This window comes from Malurus melanocephalus, unplaced genomic scaffold, assembly GCF_030028575.1.
Source record: "Malurus melanocephalus ecotype Western Australia unplaced genomic scaffold, MMel_1.1 scaffold_588, whole genome shotgun sequence".
NCBI classification, from domain to species: domain Eukaryota; kingdom Metazoa; phylum Chordata; class Aves; order Passeriformes; family Maluridae; genus Malurus; species Malurus melanocephalus.
The window spans coordinates 276,601-294,464 of NW_026623820.1; the positions used below are offsets into that span (position 1 = coordinate 276,601).

General features: G+C 43.2%; 1 protein-coding gene across 24 annotated transcripts in view; it reads left to right on the plus strand.

The window, feature by feature from the left end:
* Positions 1–17,864, plus strand: part of MAPK8IP3 (mitogen-activated protein kinase 8 interacting protein 3) — a 66,935-nt gene that overhangs the window by 7,673 nt on the left and 41,398 nt on the right. For 12 of the 24 annotated variants that reach the window (XM_057382783.1, XM_057382784.1, XM_057382787.1 and 9 more), the window contains exons 2-6: positions 8,084–8,204; positions 8,982–9,052; positions 9,823–9,911; positions 11,684–11,707; positions 15,645–15,696. In XM_057382783.1, coding sequence (XP_057238766.1) covers positions 8,084–8,204; positions 8,982–9,052; positions 9,823–9,911; positions 11,684–11,707; positions 15,645–15,696 — 357 coding nt within the window. Of the gene's footprint in view, positions 1–8,083; positions 8,205–8,981; positions 9,053–9,822; positions 9,912–11,683; positions 11,708–15,644; positions 15,790–17,864 lie in introns of all 24 variants that reach the window. The other 12 variants (XM_057382790.1, XM_057382796.1, XM_057382800.1 and 9 more) reach the window with 6 other exon arrangements.

Below are 17,864 nucleotides of genomic sequence, written 5' to 3' on the forward strand. Positions count from 1 at the left end.
ATTTCACAGAAGGCACTCACAAAGTCCCATCTATGGTCACTGAATATCTAGCAGATAAAAGATGTCATTTTGGCTTCTTGAAGTTAGCAGCAGGAACAGAAATCTTTTATCTCCAATCTCTGTAGATATAAAGGAAATGTTACTTCACTAGAAAGTTGTATGCTTCCATGGAGATTGGAATGTTCCTTCATGAGTACATTTGTCTTTGAGGATGGCAAAGATTYCAATATAGGGCATAGCTCAGATCATCTTTCCATCATGAAGCTACGTATTACGTGTCCTAGGCGAGTGACTTCTAAAAGCTAGTTTGAAAATACAGTTAAAATGACAATGTATTCTGTTCTCTTTTATGATGTTTTGGCCATTTTACTAATAATTGGCCTTGTTCACTGTCAGCTTTATTTGAGGGCAGAGACCTCACCTGAGGAAGGCTGGTAGTTAYTTCTCCATATGAAATCATTGTATGCATGTCTTCACTTAACTCAGGATTATTTACATCCTAAGTATTCAGTATAGAAAGGTTATTGTAATCATGCATTTCTATTGTAAAATTCCTCCAGGGCTGCTCTGTTATGTATGCTGTACTGGGAATATGGTTTGAACTTCAGGCCAAGCTTGCAATGAAAATGTGATGGCCCAAATACACTCAAAATGAGGAAACCACAGAACAGGGGACACAGGAGAACACACAGAGCAGAGCAAGGGACATCAGAGAATATAGCTGGAATTTGMTGATTTTTGTGACAAGTGCAGGGTAAGATTTTGAATAAGTATGAAATTTGAGTTGGTAAATCCTGTGAGTTTTAGGTGTGCTCTAGTTGCAGGATTAAATTGTTGGTTCTTCATGTGAGAACTGCAGCACTGTTTAGCTTGTGGCCTCTTTGCCAGTGCAGTATGGGAGGGTGAGAGTTTGGCCTTTTGAGCTGTGTCCTGTAACACTTGTACTGGAGACGGTGTCTTCTGCAACTTTTGATCCTTCAGAGATGGAGCAGATACAGTCTGTTACCACAATTTACTCTAACTGATGGTGTATTTTCTCATGGCACATGATCAGATGCCATGACTGTGATCACCTGGAAAAGAGTCTGCTGAAGGCAAGCACCTTCAACGAGAAAGGGTGACTTTGCTAGGAGCAGCCCCAGACCCATGGGACTGTCACCTTGAGGCACTGAGGAGCAAGATGAGTGATGATCAGATGAAATGCAGGGAGCACATTTTTACCTGTAAGTGACATTGCTTTCAAGGACCTAAAACATTTCTAAAGTTCATGTTAGGTACAGCATGATGGAAATGCTGGCATGCTTTCATCACTGGGTGAGGGAGCAGGGCTTATGGCAGTGTTTTTCTATTTTCTGGGGGTCTGTTTTARCTCTTGAGACCAGCAAGGGAGAGCAGCTTTAAATATTTTTAAGCTCTTTTTTTTCCCCAAGGGAAACAYTAAATATGTCTGTACTGCCTTTTTGCTGGGAATGTTTTCATGCAATAAAGTCAAGATAACAGTGGTGTAAAGTTGGCAATTTCTTAATCTTCTACTTCAGCTTTGCTAAGTAGAAGACTTCACATATATGCCTGTAGGAATAAAAAGCTGAACAAAGAATCAGAATGGTTTGGATTGGAAGAGACATTAAAGCCCATCTTGTCCATCCCCTGCTATGGGCAGGGACACCTTCCGCTATCCCAGGTTGCTCCAAGTCCCACCCAACCTGGCCTTGGACGCTTTCAGGGATGGAGCAGCCACAGCTTCTCTAGGCAGCCTGTGGCATAGCCTCCCCACTCTGACAGGGAGCAATTTCTTCCTAATATTCCATATAACCCTGCCCTCTGGCAGTGGAAAGCTATCTGAGCATCTCTGTGGCCTCCTCTGGACTCGCTCTAGCAGCCCCACAGCAAGCTTACCTTGTGGTGAGGATCCCCAAACTGGAGGCAGCACTGCAAGTGAGCTCTCACCTAAGCAAARTAGGGGGAAAAATCCCCTCCTTCACCCTGCTCCCCATGCTAAAAKGAAACCACAGTTGCCTCGAGTGGGGGGCTTCTTCCCCCAGTGCGGCTTTCACCCCCAGCCCTGCAACCCCACTCAGGTCTGGAGTGACCCCCTCTCCCTTTGCTGAGTTCCCACTTCACCCACTGCTAGCCACCACAAATTAAGGCTGTGTAATGAGATTTCTGCATCTCTGGCTGTGTTTGATTTCTCACTGATGTGATGATTCCTGATGATATGTTACTATTTTTAGCTGTTTTCTTTCTGTGCAAGAGACAGTAAAGTGGGAAGCCAAGCAATCCGCATTGTACCAGTGCTCTTCAGAGGAAGTCATTCTTYGGCCTTGAGATGATTTTGTGCTAGTTACTTTCCCTCTAAAGAGTAGTGTGTGAGCCATTGTTGTTTGCCTTAMGCCTGGATTATTACAGATCACTGATCCTGCTTGAAATCTGGAGATAGAGCCTAGCAGAAAAAAATCCATGTGACTTATTTATATATACAGCAGTTTCATATTCCAGTTCTCTTAAATTTCTGAGGTGATTAACTGTTTAATTGATGATATTCAGAAATTATTCTTTGAAATTAAGTGTGGAGGCTCTGAAAAAAGATAAAAAATCATAAAAATATTAATGTTGTAGTCAGCCTTGCTGTTCAGAATTCCTGGGACTGCTGCTTGCAGTGCACCTACTGCTTTATCATGTTGGGAGATTAAAAGAAAAGTACTTTTTCTTCACCATCAGTGGAATTCTCGTGTCCTTTTTATTTCTTTTTTCTAAATGTCTTTATTGTATCTCCATAAAGCTGCAGGTGGAAGCTTGTGAATTCCTGAGGTGAGGGTGTGAGCTGAGYTCTGTGCAGTGAAACCATCAGGGAAAACTTGTGATAGCACCTGGCTCAGTGAATGAGAAACCTCTGAAATCAAGGGCAGCTGCAGTAACAGGYTCAACCTGGGATGCTTCACCACCACTGATTTTTTTTCTTGCCTCTTGGCAGTGCTAAAGTGGAAGAATACAGTCAGCAAATTTGCAATGTAGTGTTAAAACTCAGTASCATGGACATTGGGATTGTGACACAGTGCTTTGTAAAGAGTGTGTTTGGTTATTTTAAGATGTATTTRAAAACTCCATGAGACTATGCTGTTTGGTTGTTTCTTTGAGGTTTTTTTTTTGTCCCCTACTTGGTTTCAGACTGAGAGAGAGCAAGGTTAGATGGAAATTGGGAAATTGTTCCCTGTGTGGGTGGGGAGACTGTGGCACCAATTGCCCAGAGAAGCTGTGGCTGCTCCATGCCTGGAAGTGTTCAAGGCCATGTTTGTACAGRGCTTAGAGCAACCTGGGACAGTGGAAGGTGTCCCTGCCCATGGAAGGCTGCTGAAACAAGATGGTCTTTAAGGTCCCATCCAACCCAAACCAGTTGTGTGATTCTATGCTCCTGTTAAGTGTTTATAATGAGCAATAATATTTGTAGTGTTTGCTGGAAGTCATTGGAATTGTACTATTCCGAGGCCAGAAATGGGATTTGATTACTGTGAATATTCCCTGCCCTTGGGCAAGCTTACTGRTTAGCAAGTGTGAGTTAGCATCCACAGGATCTTTGGGCATCAAAGATCTGTGCAGCATTTAGGCAGAATTGGCTAGGCACAGACTGAGATGAAAAACACAAAGAAGCAAGAGAGTAAATCAGAAGGATTCTTTTTCTGTTATAACTGGGTTGGGTGTGTTTTGTAAATATTACAGCCAAAAAATGTTCTGATGGGAAGGAGACTTAAAAGTTAGTGTTCCCTCTGCCTGGTTATTTCTTAGAAGGTTTAAAGTGTTGGGGTGATACACTGGTTCTTCTTAAAAGTTACTGAGAAATTCCCACAGCTTCAGCAGGCCCAGGATCATATCTTCTCTCTGAAAGAAATGGAAAAAGTGAAATGCTGATGGCTGTTTATTTACTGAGTTGCATTCACTCAATAACATGTGCATGCAATATGGCTGCTTCTGAGAGCCTGGTTAATAAAAAAAAGTTTCAAAAAATTAAAACCCTTTGTGCCGTTTGTGTTCTCTCTGTTTCTCCTGCCCTGTTGCAAATTTCCAGCAGCCTTCCATGGGAAGGCTGAGTTTGGTGCAGAGAGTACTGTGTGACTAGAGATTYCCTGGGTGGTGGGAATACACTTGGTAGATGGACTTTGGGCAGGAGAGATGCTGGTGCCATTCTTGCTGCTCCTCTGGGCCACCTGCAGCCACATGTCTTGGGCTGTGGGCCACAGCTTGAGGCCTGTGATCCAGCATCATGCTGGAGATGAAGTGCTGCCTCCGCTGTCTCTGGAGGCTCACGTTCACAAGAGTAACTCAYATGAACATCAAGTGCGTGTTCGCCCCAAACTCCTGGCGCAGCTTAGTTGTACTTGTGGATGTGCTCACAATGCTGACTAAAGTTAGTTATTCTCTGCTGCTTCGAGTGGCTAGTGAGGCGTTTCCCTGGATGCCGAATGGAATGTCTGTTGTGGGCTTACTGGGAAGAAATAAATCCTACCTGGAGACCCTGGTGAGAGTTCACAGGTGCCATGAAGGATGAGCAGCAGTGACATCTGGTCTTAGGAATATCATCTTCTGGCAAAGCCCTGACAGGAATCCTCTCCCTTATTCTGCTGTGTTGGCTGCTTACTTCATTCTGGATTTGGGACTTTTCCTGCTCTCAGAGCTTGTGATGTGCAGGGAGAAGCTCAGGTGAGATAAGTTCTGATGTTGGAGCATGTACAAGGTGCTGCAGAGCCAGGGATTGGGTCAAGGCCTTGGGCCCCTGCACACAAATGCCATCATTTGATCTCCTCAGCACCAAGATGGGCCATTCTGCAGTGCTTTTGCCCAAAATGCTGTTCTGCCCTACAAACACTTGGAACAATACTAATTTTTAATATCATTGTCTCTGTGTCTCTTTCTTTTCCAAGTGCCTAATTGATTTCTAGTTTTATGTTTCTTTGATTACTTTTGAGTTGCAAAGTAGGTATGTTTGAAGAAAAAGACTAAGCAATATTTGTGGAAGAGTTAATCTTTCAATCAGTTTCCTCTGAATTAAACCAAAACAGCAGTAGTAAATCTGGGAATCCTATTAAAGATTACCTATATTATTGGAATAAAATAGGGCTTGTGCTTTCTTTTACTTTCTAATTTACTGTTGAGAAACCTGTGAATGATTTCCTTAACATTCATTCATTTATTGCATCTAAATCCCTCATCCCTGCCTGACAGGGTTACATGCTTCTGGGTGGAGAGATGGGAGTGGGAAAGTGGTGAAAGCTGTCACTGCGATGGGATGGGGATTTAGCCCGTGATTGTAATTAAAAGGGTTTGTCAATAAAGCTTTAGCACAGAGTGCTTTCAGCAAAACCCTATGAGGAGATGGAGATTATACCAGGAAAAGACTCTTTGTTGGAATAGTTTCTAACAAGCTCCAGATGGAGCAAGTGAAACTGCTGCTTCTCAGGTCTGTTGCTCATTATCATTGTGTCTGTTAGGACTTTCTTTCCTTTTTTACTCATTCTGAAATTATATTATTGTTCTGAAAAAGGTTTTAAAAATAAATTGCAAATTTACAAAGCAGGTTGTTTTATAAATTTCTCATAATCCATAAAACAGGTTGCTGGGTGAGTGGCTAAGGGATTTCAATGCTTAATTGATATCTGAGCAACAAACACAAATCCAAACCCTTGAACAGTCTTAAAATTTAATTTAAAAGTGAATGTTTAGCCTCTGAGATGACTCCTTTGTAGCAGAAGAAAGGTGTTGGGATTGCTGCTATTTCTAGAAAATACCAAGCAAAACGACCGTAAGTGGGAAAAACCCAAAGCCTCATTACAGTAAATTTGGGCAGGAAGAGAAATAAAGGTAAAACCCCAGTTAGAAATTAAAGGCACTGCAGAACACCGAGTGCAGGAAAGCAAGATGTGGCCAAAGTGCATTTGATTGTTTCTATAAATACAGATATGTAGGAATACAGACTGAGTCACTACTCTTAGGAATTTACTGGGCAGTTTTAAAAATTTGCAAGAATAATTAATGGTGTGGCTTTCAGTCATCTGTAGAGAGGATCCAATTCATAATGATGGCTGCAGTGTCCCTGCTGATAATTTCAGTAGAAGCAGTAGGGAATGTGCATGAGGTTTATCCCAAGAACGCAGCAATGCAGAGTAGTTACTGTATAGAATGTAACAAAATAATCTTACTGAGCTTTTAAATGTGTTAGTTTTTTTAGGAGTCTTTGCCAAAAAAAAATTGGCACCAGAGTGTGTCTCTTTTGGAGTAAAACAAAGCCTTAATTTGTTAAATAGAAATTCTCATGCCCCTGAACAGTGATGTTTGTGGAGAGAGCACTTCCCCCATGCAGAGGGGAGGGGAGGGGGAGAGGGAGAGGGAGAGGGAGAGGGAGAGGGAGAGGGAGAGGAGGATTTTCCTCCCCATTATTCTTGCTTTTACATACAGGAGGTTTCACCAGCCGACATGCATATGCTGGTGAATCTGCTGGGGCTGGACCTAAGGAGGATTTGGCAAACGGAGAGAGAGAGAGACAGGCTGGGTCAGGAGCAGAGCCTTGTGAGCTCCTCACAGATGCCCATTACTTCCTTTGGGCTCCTCTTGGCCTGTAAACATTTTTAAGGGTGGATTAAAGCCTGCTTGACTTAGTTGCCTTCTCAGTCTCACCCTCAGCAGCTCCAGGTCCAGGGCTGCTCCCAACCCCAGCCATGCTCACACAGCTCAGCTGTTGGGCTGGTGTTCCAATTACTGGAATGGTTGGTGCAGATGATCCTGTATGTCTGGTTTCCTTGGATGGAACTATTCGGTAGTAATGTAACAAGACCTGAATTTTTGGGGTTGTAAGGACAGGCCAGGAAGTGTACTGCAGCTGGAGGGGATAGCTTTGCTATACTGTGCCCTTGTGAGCCTGGTGGTAATCTTCAGTCTTGGTTTGCTGAGGAGAGGCACATGTTCTCTGAGCCTTAGGGTCTTTCCCACTAGTTTGTGTTGGGATGGTACTAGAACCAGCTATTTCTAAATTTAGACATGTGGATTATAGTCATAACTGCATTAGTGTTTTGTGCAGAAAACCTCTRATGACCATGTATCACACAAGAACCAGACTGGTCCAGCTATAAGCAGAGACGTGGAGATGCATTCCCTTCCCAGRGATCCTGCTTAGTTTAAATATTTCATGACACTTAATTACATGATATGATTTAATAATACTATATGATACTGTATAGTATTTCATTACATGTAGCCCCTGTAGCTCYAGCTCCTACCAAGAGTTATATAATACTCCACAGTGGAGCTGAACAGGCCACATGTTTTACTCTGCTCTTGTGTGCTGGTGCCCACGGCAGGGAGTGACTAAAACTTGTGGGCAAGAAGTGACACTTTACAGAAAAAATACAGATACAGAAATCAGGTACAGATACAGAAATCAGGTATTTTCCTGTTGTGTTTTCATCGTGAAATGAGTGTATCTGTAAAACCTTTCCTTTGTCCCAGTGTACTGTGCAGGAGTCACACTGCTGTGTGCASCTGCTTCTGTGTTGGTGATAATGGGGGTGAGCAGCACCAGAGTTGGAACTCAGTTTTCTGAAAGATTTCTTCAAAACTGTTCCCCCRTGGGAATTKTGGGTGGAGCTCTGTACATCTGCAYCATTAGAAGAGTTAGTCTGAATGTTTCTGGCATGGGTGTTTTTTAAATATATGCCAATAGAAATAAAATTTGACTTCTGTGACATTAGACTAACAGGAATCAAAATTCAGCCTAGCAGAAAGAAGACCAGCATTGCTGAAGGTGATAGAGTTGTGCTGCTTTACAGAACTCATGTTGGACCATAGTTTATCTGTTTATTATTTATTAAAGATAACAATACTTTCTCTATATCAAATAGACTCTTCAGCTTGATTAAATGCTGTTGTGCTATTTACGGTTACTTAAAAATTCTTATTTCTGGTTTTATAATTTATACTCCCTCAATTTATATTCTCTCAAATTTCTCTTTTTGTGAAGAGTGAAAGGGTCATGTTAGGGCAAGCCTACTTTGCATATAATCCTCATCTGTGCCTCATTCTCTGTTTTTTCCCTATGCAGAARTTCATAGAGTTTGAAGATGCACTGGAACAGGAGAAGAAAGAACTACAAATCCAAGTGGAACACCTTGAATTTCAGACTCGACAGCTGGAGCTGAAGACCAAAAACTATGCAGACCAGAGTAAGTGAAGCTGTGCACTGGACACCATTATGCACATTGCTTTCCACACACATACAGCTACTTTAAAAATACTTTTCATATTTTTTTTTTCAAATGCAGTTTGCGCAAAGCCTGAAATATCTGGTTGTCTCTTACATTGATGTAAAATTCTGAGCCTTCCAAAAGGTGGGATATACCCATATAAATTCAGTAGAGGCTGTATTTCTTCTCTTTTGTGGTCAGACTCTCCAGATGCAAGGTGCAGAATTTGGGCCTTTGGAACCTGGTTTCCATTGTCTTCTTGTAGAATCTTCCATTTTTTCTCTTAAAAAAATCATCACATTTATTTAGTTATTTTGTTTGTTTATTTATTTGTTTTTGCAAATGCTTCCTTAATATGTGCAGCCATTGAAGTTTCCCCTTAGAATTTGTTGATGTTTTGTCCAGTACTCTTTTGTCCAGTACTCTGCACTTGTAGTAGCCAGAAGAACCAATCCCAAAGGACAATTTAAATTGTTGCCAAACTAAGATGCTTACAGGGCATCAGGCTACTGCTGAAAAGCTTCTGTGGTTTTATTGCATTTGTGGTGCAAAATCGCTGGTATTGGGAGCATGCAGGTTCATGTGAACAACCTGTGAACTAATTTTGTAATGAAGACCGGATCCCACAATTCTGTTTCTATTTGTTTTATTCAATAGGCGTAAGTTAATTTCTAACAAAATAGGCTTTGTTTCTTAAATAATTTATTTTGAGATCCAAGTGTGTGTTAACTGATAGTTGGGATCTTCTCTTGACAGTCTCTCGACTGGAGGAACGTGAATCGGAAATGAAGAAGGAGTATAATACTCTGCATCAGCGTCACACAGAGGTAAGGTATCATCTTCCTAAATAAATAAACTCTTTGTCTATATCCACGTGACTATAGAATGTCAAAGAATTCTTTATAATCGTAGTGCTTTATGATTTTTGTCCTGTAGCTTTATAGTCCTAGTGATGACTAGAGCTTCTGTACTTTGGAAGCATCAGAAATACCTGACTGGAKGGTGAAAAGAGGATGGAGCCAGGCTGTGTTCACTGGTGCCCAGTAGAGACAGCTGGCACAAACTAGGGCACAGAAGGCTCACTCTGAACATGAGCAAAAATTACTGCGAGGACAATGAGCCCTGACACAGATTGCTTAGAGGTGTGTTGGAGTCTCCTTCCTTGGAGATATTCATAAACCACCTGGATGTGATTGTGGCAGGCTACTCTGGGTGGCCCTGTTTMAGCAGGGGGTGGACTGATGGACCTTAGGAGGTACCTTTCAATCTCAGCTGTTCTGTGGTGCTGTGCACAGTGCCTTGTCTCCCACCGCCAATGAGCCTTCAGGAGATGTCTTATGTTGTTTTGGGATAGGCTCTTTCAAGGCTCTTCTGTTATGAGATTCAGCTGAAGTAACTTCTGACTATTTGCTGACAAATGTTTTGTCAGATTAGGCCATTCACTTACATCATCAGTTTAGAAGACAGCAGTAAAGACAAGGAAGTGTGCAAAAAACCCCAGGGAATTGGAAATGGAAGCYGTAGAAAATTAAACAAAGGCAGACAATGAGCCTCTCCTTATCATCTGTTTGCCTCATGGATTTTTCTCTCTTCACAGATGATCCAGACCTACGTGGACCACATTGAGCGATCTAAGATACAGCAAGGGGGAAATAACCAAACTGAGGGCAGTGTACCTATGAGAAGGTAGGGCCATGACCTGTCCATGTAACGTGTCACTTGGGAACTTACACACTGAGTGTGCATGTTTGAGAGAGAAAACAGAGCAGGACCTTTCCAGATKGTAGCTGAAGCTCTTTTTTAATAGGTTCTGGGTGAGTTGTGGGTACTTGACAGTGAGGAGCTTTTTATGTTGTTTTACAAAGATGAGGCTTTAACATGGTTGTATTGATGAACCCTTTGGAAAAAATGTTTATATTCTCAGGTAGCATGTAAACGTTTGTCTTTAGAATGGATGAAGGTGTCAAGTGTTCTGTGTGTGTATGTGTCTTTGTATGTGGGATAGCCAGCAAAAGCGTAGCTCTTAAATGCATTAGTCATTACAGGATTTTTCCTCYTCTTATTCTTTCAGAGGAAGCTTTCTATCAATCACCAAAAATCCTACTTATGTCCAAGAAACTGATTTTCCTTCCTGCCTGCAGTGTTTGAGTTCTGTCTAGAATTAGATTGTCTAAAATACAAGAGTCAATTGAGAGAAAAAAAACCCGAAAAAAAACCCCTAGATGTCAGCATTCCTCGGCAGAAGAGACAGGCATTAGGGATGTAGTGACAGTCCTAGAGAGGACATGGTGTAAAAAGAACCAGTAGTTTGTACATGCTCATCTGTTCATAAAATTTCCCTTATCAGACTATTTTTCTTCCTTCTCTTCTACTCCTCACAGTTTGGAAATCCAGAGCAAACTCCCACAACGCAATCTGATATTAGTGTTAGAGRTGGAATAGGATTAGGCTTGTTAAATGTGTTAGGCTTGTTTCTCTCCCCACTTACACTTCTGGAAGTAATCTGTGGAAGTGCTTACACAGTAAAGTCTAAAAGTACTGTAGGGAAAAGCAAACTTAATGCATCTCTCTTTTAAAGGGTAGGTCCTATATGCACCTGACAACTTTGAGTCATGGAGTCATAGAATACCCTTAGCTGGAAGGGATCCACAAGGACCATCGAAGTCCAGCTCCTGAGTTGGACTGCATAGTAGAAATGGTTTTTAACGAACCTTTCCTTCCCTGATTTTCAAATAAGCTGATATTAATTGTGGCTTTATGTTAACATTCTATGAAAAAGCTTCCCAGTGTAAGTGTTGCTTGTTCTATCTACAAGACTGCCAGTCTCTGTGATGAAAGGCTAAATTTTCATCAAGAATTGCCTCTTCATATCAGAGAAGTTAACCYTTTACTCTTTTAAGTATGGCATATTGCTAGTGTCCTTGAAGAGAAACACTGTATCTCTGTGAAAAGTCCGTGATGGGACTGTGATCCAGGTCTGTAGGAGCTACCTGTGGGAAATGGGTGGTTTTCCTTTATTTCCAGCTTTGCACTGTTTGTGTGTGTGCGTGTGTAGCTCTCTGTTGTGCTTGTGCACAAGCACGTGGGACAGGTGTGTTTTGATGTCATTGCACAGCTGGAGGGGGGAACACCAGTGTTTGTGGGTCTTAGTGCACTGCGTGGGGGACAGGCATGATTTCTCAAGGCCTGTGACACAAATTGGGATGCATTTATTTAAAATAAATGTGACTAGGGAGACGTTTGTGCAGCAACTTTTTTGAGGCTGGTGTGTATCAATGGACATCCAAGAGATGTAAAGCGTTTGTACCCGCTTCCACATGGCGTGGGTTGCAGTTCATGTATCCTTTGTGTCTGTGGTAGGTTGCATGTTTGTATGACAGTTGCTCTCTAATAGTTGTTCTTTTTGTCTTGCTTTTTGTGGGATTGCTGCTGTTTGGCTGTTATGTCTGTCACTGCAGTCATCGCCAGTCCTGGAGGAAAAGGTAAATCCTATTGCTGTATCTGAGCTTCATTAATCCAAGTGTTGGAGGTTGCTGTGGAGTAGTGACAGTGTGATGCTGGGAATGTATTGTATTGACATGTTTGCTATCTGTCTGCTGGCACCTGTGCTGGACTTGTTGGTTCAGGGGCAGAGAGAGCCATCAAGCTGCAGTAGAACAGCAGGGAGAAGCTTGTGTATGCAAATACAAAAGACACAGAAGTTTGGTCCCAAAACAAGATCAGCTGTCTGGAATGAGATGTTTACAGTTCCCATCCCCTAATGTAAAAGGTCATAGAATCATAGACCTGTGCACTCATAGAATATCCTGAGTTGGAAGGGACCTTTAAGTATTATCAAATCCAGTTACTGGCCCTGCACCGGACACACCCCAATAATCCCATCCTGTGCCTAAGAGTGTTGTCCAAACACTCCTGGAGCTCCAGCAGCCTTGGGGCCGTGACCATTCCCTGGGGAGCCTGACCAGTGCCTGACCACCCCTGGGGGAAGACACTTTTCCTGAAATCTAGCCYAAAYCTCTCCTGACACAACTTCATGCAATTCTCTAGGTTCCAAGAATTTTCTTCTCTCTTGTTTTACTGTAGAGAGCAAGCCATGCCTGATTTCTGAGTGGAGCAGAGCAAGTGTGTCAGTAGCTCTCCAAAGATGCTTCTGGCTGATGGCTAGACAGGGAATGCTGTGCCCAGAGCCTTCAAAGAGACTATTTCTCCTCTTCAAATGCTGGCAAACCAGCTTTAGTTTTGTTATGTTTTGTAAACTTTAGGATATTGGTTATAGAACATCCTGATCCCAGATTTTGGCTACTGCAAACCTTCATTGGGGAGTATGCTGTTCATCTTGTAACTCAAGCTGGAACTAGCAAGTGTTAAGACTTACCCTGGCTGAATCCTGGAAAGATTAGGGTATGTGAGGGCTACTACAGCACTCAAAATTTAGACCAGCCCTAAGCATACTTTAAATTTCTTTGAATTTAAATTAGGTAGCCAGCTTCAGGACTGCAAAACTAGTGTTAGCTCTGCTGGGGTGTTTGCTCTTTCCTCTTTCCTGGAAGGTTTAGAAGAGGCTTGAAGGTGTTTCCAAAGAAACTCAGCAAGGAAGTTTCCTAATAGTCTGCACTAAAATAATTTCCTGAAGATTCTACAGCTTCTGCTGCTACAGAGACCCTGTCTCTTTAACAGGGACAGTGAAATTCACACATTTCCTCACCATTCAGTGGGTCCTGTATTTTCTTGTGTGTTAAAGGTGTATGTGTATGCAKATGAACAAAAAAGAAAAAAGGAAAGAATAATTTAATGTCTTGTTCAGCATACGTTCAGGGCARCTTTTGTCTCAGTGTTGTCAGTGAGGTACATCAGATCATCCCAGCATAGTCACTACGACATTCTGGCTGCACCATTGGTTTGACAAGGATTGTTCTGCAGTTACAGGAAACTTTCTCCTGCTCCATACACCTGTGAGGGCAAGACTCTCTTAAAACTGTCATTTGGTACTGAAGAARAGGAAAGATACAAACTGATGGTTAAAACAGCTCAAAAAACCAGCCTAATTTTGTTTTCTCCCTTAAAAAGAGTTGTTTTTATTTGAACTAGAGTCATAGGGACCCTTGGGTTATTTCTTTAACTGTAAGACTAGGAATTTTCTGATTTTGTGGCCTAAGGTRGCTCTGATCTCTAGTTTTGAATCCCTTCATAGTCCCTTACACGTAATTGACTGTACTTGCTGTGGTGCTTAGATCAGTGGCCGAGTGAAGATTTCATAGGAGGGGAAACACTTGCTTCATAAGGTATTTAGAAACTTGAAACTCAGCTGTTAGAAACTCTCAGGATCTTGGAATGATAGCAGTGGGATAAAGAGAGGTACATACCAGCAGGCAGGCAGAGGTAATTGTCTTCTGGCATCGTGACCTAGTACGAGCAGGTGTAAGGGGAGGGTTACAGTCATAAATTGGGATTTAGACAGACGGCATTGGAATGTTTTCACTATAACTTCAGCAATTGTTTCAGTCGCAACAGCAAGATTCCTTTGGTGGTGGGAAGGAAGGGCTACAAGGAAACTGACCGTTCTTATCATGTAGGCATCTGGGGTTGAATTTGTGGAGACATGAYAGAATCATTAAGATTGGAAAAGACCTCCAAGATCCTCAAGTTCAACCTTCAGTTGAATACCCTCATGCGCACTAAATATCCACACACCTTTTGAGTGCGTCCAAGGACTGTGACTCCACCACTGCCTGGGGCAACCTGTTTCCATGCTTAATCAGCTCTTTCAGTGAAGAAATTTTCTGCAATATCCRACTTAGACCTATCCTGGTGCAACTTGAGGACATTTTCTCTTGTCCTATTGCTCGTTACCTGGGAGAAGGTTCATGATGTTGTGTCAGTAATCTGTGTTCCTCTAAAACCCAGTTACATGCCTYGTTTCTAAGAGGGTTTGTGTATGAAACTTCCATGTTTCAGTCTAAAATCCTTCAGGAAAGGATTTTAATGCAGATTCCTAGGAGAAGTGCATCCCAAGTGGGCCACACTGGAAACACCTTTCTGCCTCATCTTGCATATCCAATACAGACAACAGAAGGCATTTTTGCCTGTTCGGGGTAGGCAGCGATGCAGCAGTGTGGCATGCTGTGGTGCCTGGGCAATGCTGGGAGTGAGAAAGTTGGGCACTGTGATTTTTCTCAACAAACACTGTCTCCTTTGCTGGACACTTCACCTCTGTCCTTCCTAAAAGAGYTGGCTGTTGTACTGTCTCGTGTTAGTGTGTTTGCTCTGTCCCAGGAGCCCTGTAGCAGTTGTTTGCCATGGTCACAGGTGAGGTGGCAATTGCAATTGTTTCTCACCCTGGGCATGTCACCCAATGTTGATGGTCATTACAGAAAGGCATGTGGAGGTCTGCCATTACTAACAGCGTGCTACACAAGGGCATGTTTCATCACACCCCCAGGATAAGCAGAAATCCTGTGCAGGAGTAGATGAAGTATGAGTGACTTCGAGTGTGGGCGCACATCACACGAAGAATCAGTTTAGTTCAGCTTTAGTTCACGGACTGGAGTCAGCTGGAGATACCCTGAACAGTTGTTAGGTTGCTGTGAGTTGGCAAGCTGCTGCCACAGCCTTTCCACCTTCACTGCTTGCTCTAGATTTTCTCCCCATTGAAGCCTGGTGTCAAAATCTGGGCCAGCTTTTATGTTCAGAATCARATGCAGCTAGCAAGTCACCTGCAATTGCCAGAAAGGAGAGGATGAACAGTACACACTTAGAAACACCTAGCAATATTCATGATGCATTCAGTTATATCTGTGTTTAGTTCTGAATTGCAAGTGCATTGTAATATGGGTATGGAGGGAGGATCAAAGAGTACAGGTAGTCTCTTCCTTGCTTGAAATTGGAAGTGATCCAACGCCTCTGGTTCCTGTTTTTGAAACTCACCAGATKTGGGGTGGAATGTGCAGAAGTTTGATGTAGATGACACTTAAAAGCCATACTCCTCACCCCGTGGTGACATCTCTAGGAGCAGTGGGAGCTTTTCTTTTTTTGTTTGCTGTGGCTTATTTTCCCCCGGTACCTTTGTTTCTCAGAAGCAGCACTGACTTGAATTGGCTGGTGAGCCCCTGCACTTTTGTGCTTCTCCAAATTCCTCRTGCTGATGGAGCAGTCAGTCGTGCCTGTTATGGCCATTGACCCCCTCTCTGASAATCTCCTCAGGAGGTGATATGACTCTAGCAGTAACACCATGGGACTGGACAGCCAGCAYCAAGGAAGTGTGGGAGTTGGGAGTTCAGACAACTGCCATGTGAGAGTAACAATTGCGGTCCAATTTCTAATGACTTATATTTCACATACACTAGAGTGCTGTTTGTTTTCTGTCAGAACCTTGTACACAGCTAACACAGCTTTCCTCTCTCTCCCTGTTTGTCTCTTTAGCAGGAAGGAACGTCCCAACTCCCTGAATGTCTTCCCCCTCGCTGATGGCATGGTACGTGGGCAGATAGGGGCCAAGATCATCCCAACACTGGACCACTGGCACCTGAATGACCTCGGCCAGCTGCAGTCCAACTCCAGCTACAAGGTTTTCTAGGCCATCACAGGGCAAGGGTTCCCCACTCTCACTGTTGATAACACCTTACATCTTCATTAAGCTGGAGACCAATCTGTGTCCGTAACCCTTTGCAGCCTCTCCCTATGTGTTTGCTGCCGTGATAGCTGTGGTGGAGGTGGGAGGGTATTCTAATGCAGATCTGGCATATGGTGCAGGAAAGATTTGACACAGCTCCTCATGCTGTTTGTCTCAGGGATAATCTCCTTTACTTGGCTGGCCCCGAGTTGAGAAGGATATGTGTGGAGGCAGSTAGGGGTTGAGGGAAGAGAAATGCTTCACTTCTTAATAACTTATTTGGGAGAGGACATGGTGGACCTTGTCCCTTCTCTCCACTTTGGTAAGAACAATGGTTCTGCAACTCAGGTGGGGCCAGGCATTGRGTTGCACTTGTCCTTAAGCGTTTGTCATTTTTGACTGATCTGCTGGCCTTCCTGCCTCACTGAAAAGGGCTCCTTATCCTGWCTGGATGCCCAAATCTTGCACTGCGCTTAAATTTCTTACATTCCTCCTGTGCCTAGTCACTGCTCTAGACTTGCACTGTCTGCCTTCAGTACACYTGTCACCCTCACTGCTCTGCCTTCTGCACCAGGTCTTCCAAAATCCTCACAGCATTGCAGCTGCACTGCAGCAGTTGATGGTGCTGCCTGATGTGTCTTGTGCTCTACTCTGCCATTCAGGGGTCTCCGCTCTGCCATTCAGAAGCGATCTGAGCCCCAGGGCTCCACTGGTGCACTCTGAGCTGACAGCTCTCTGCAGCTGTTTACAGATTAGGCTGTGTGTGGTGATCCATATTTCCCATGAGCTGTACCTGTAGACTTTGCAGTCTTTGTGCTCAGGATCCCACCAAATTCTTCTCTTTGAATGATTTTCCACCAATGCCTGGTGACAGATCTGAGAGCCAGTGGTTTCTCTGCTGAGCACAGCTCAGCGTGTCCACCAGTATCTCACAGAGCTTCTGCTCTACTTCAAAACTGTCTGATTAAAWTTACCTTCACTCTGCTTGGAATTTGTAGAACATCAGGTGCTTTACGTGTCACATGTAAGGACTGATCTCCTTTTGAAAAGTTGTGAATCACTAATCCTGTGAAATACATTGAGATTGTAATGGCAAAGAGATTAAAAAAAATAAATCTCGAGCTCGTTGTACCCATTCTACATGTCTCCAGATTCCACRTTATATCCAGATAATGGATAGTTGCTGTTACTAATTGTATTTTCTGAGGGACTCTGCAGCAGTGGCCTTCTTGATGCATAGACAAATTCACAATTTACTCAGAAAACAAAGCAGCAATTTCATTTCTTTAACACTACCTCTGTAAAGCATCCAGGCCTAGCACAGCACACACAAACGTGGGCACTTTATGAGCTCTCTGCCAYTGGGGAATTTGGAAATCCGAAATACCTTTGCCTAGGATGGAAGCTTGGAATCCAGTCCATACTGTAGTGTTAGAGGCACAGAAATTTGGGACATTTAGAAGCTTGCAGAATGCCATTCAGGTCCTACAGTCAGTTCTGGGAAGCTCTGCCTGGAATTAGGGAATAGCAGTGCCACAGTACAATAACATTAAAATGGATGGTGGAAATGAGGACAGAGCTTGATTGTGTTTCTTCATACTAGTGCTGTGCCAGCACGGCCAGAAGGTACAGAACCCAGCCCACCTCTGGAATCAGTTATTCCTCAGGCTCTTCAGGCAGTGCTGCGCACCTTGGTGTGAACAGACCTTCCAGAGATTGTCTGGGCAGTGGGAGTTAGAGAAGATCTGGGTGGACACTGTGGGAGATCTTCCACAGCCCTGACAGGGTGTAATTCATTAAGTGGTCCCATTGAGAACTTGCAAAAGAAGCAGCCAAGCATCTGCATTGCAGGGGAATGCAGCAGCAACCCAGATAAATGCAAAGCTTTGGTGTCCAAGTTCAGGCAACAGTTCTGTTCTGCTTTGGGCAGGGAACTCCCTAGACAGGAGTTGAAACTAGGTGATGCTTAAGATCCCTTCCTGCCCAAACTGTTCTGTGATTACTGATCTCTTACTGGATCTCTTAGTTAT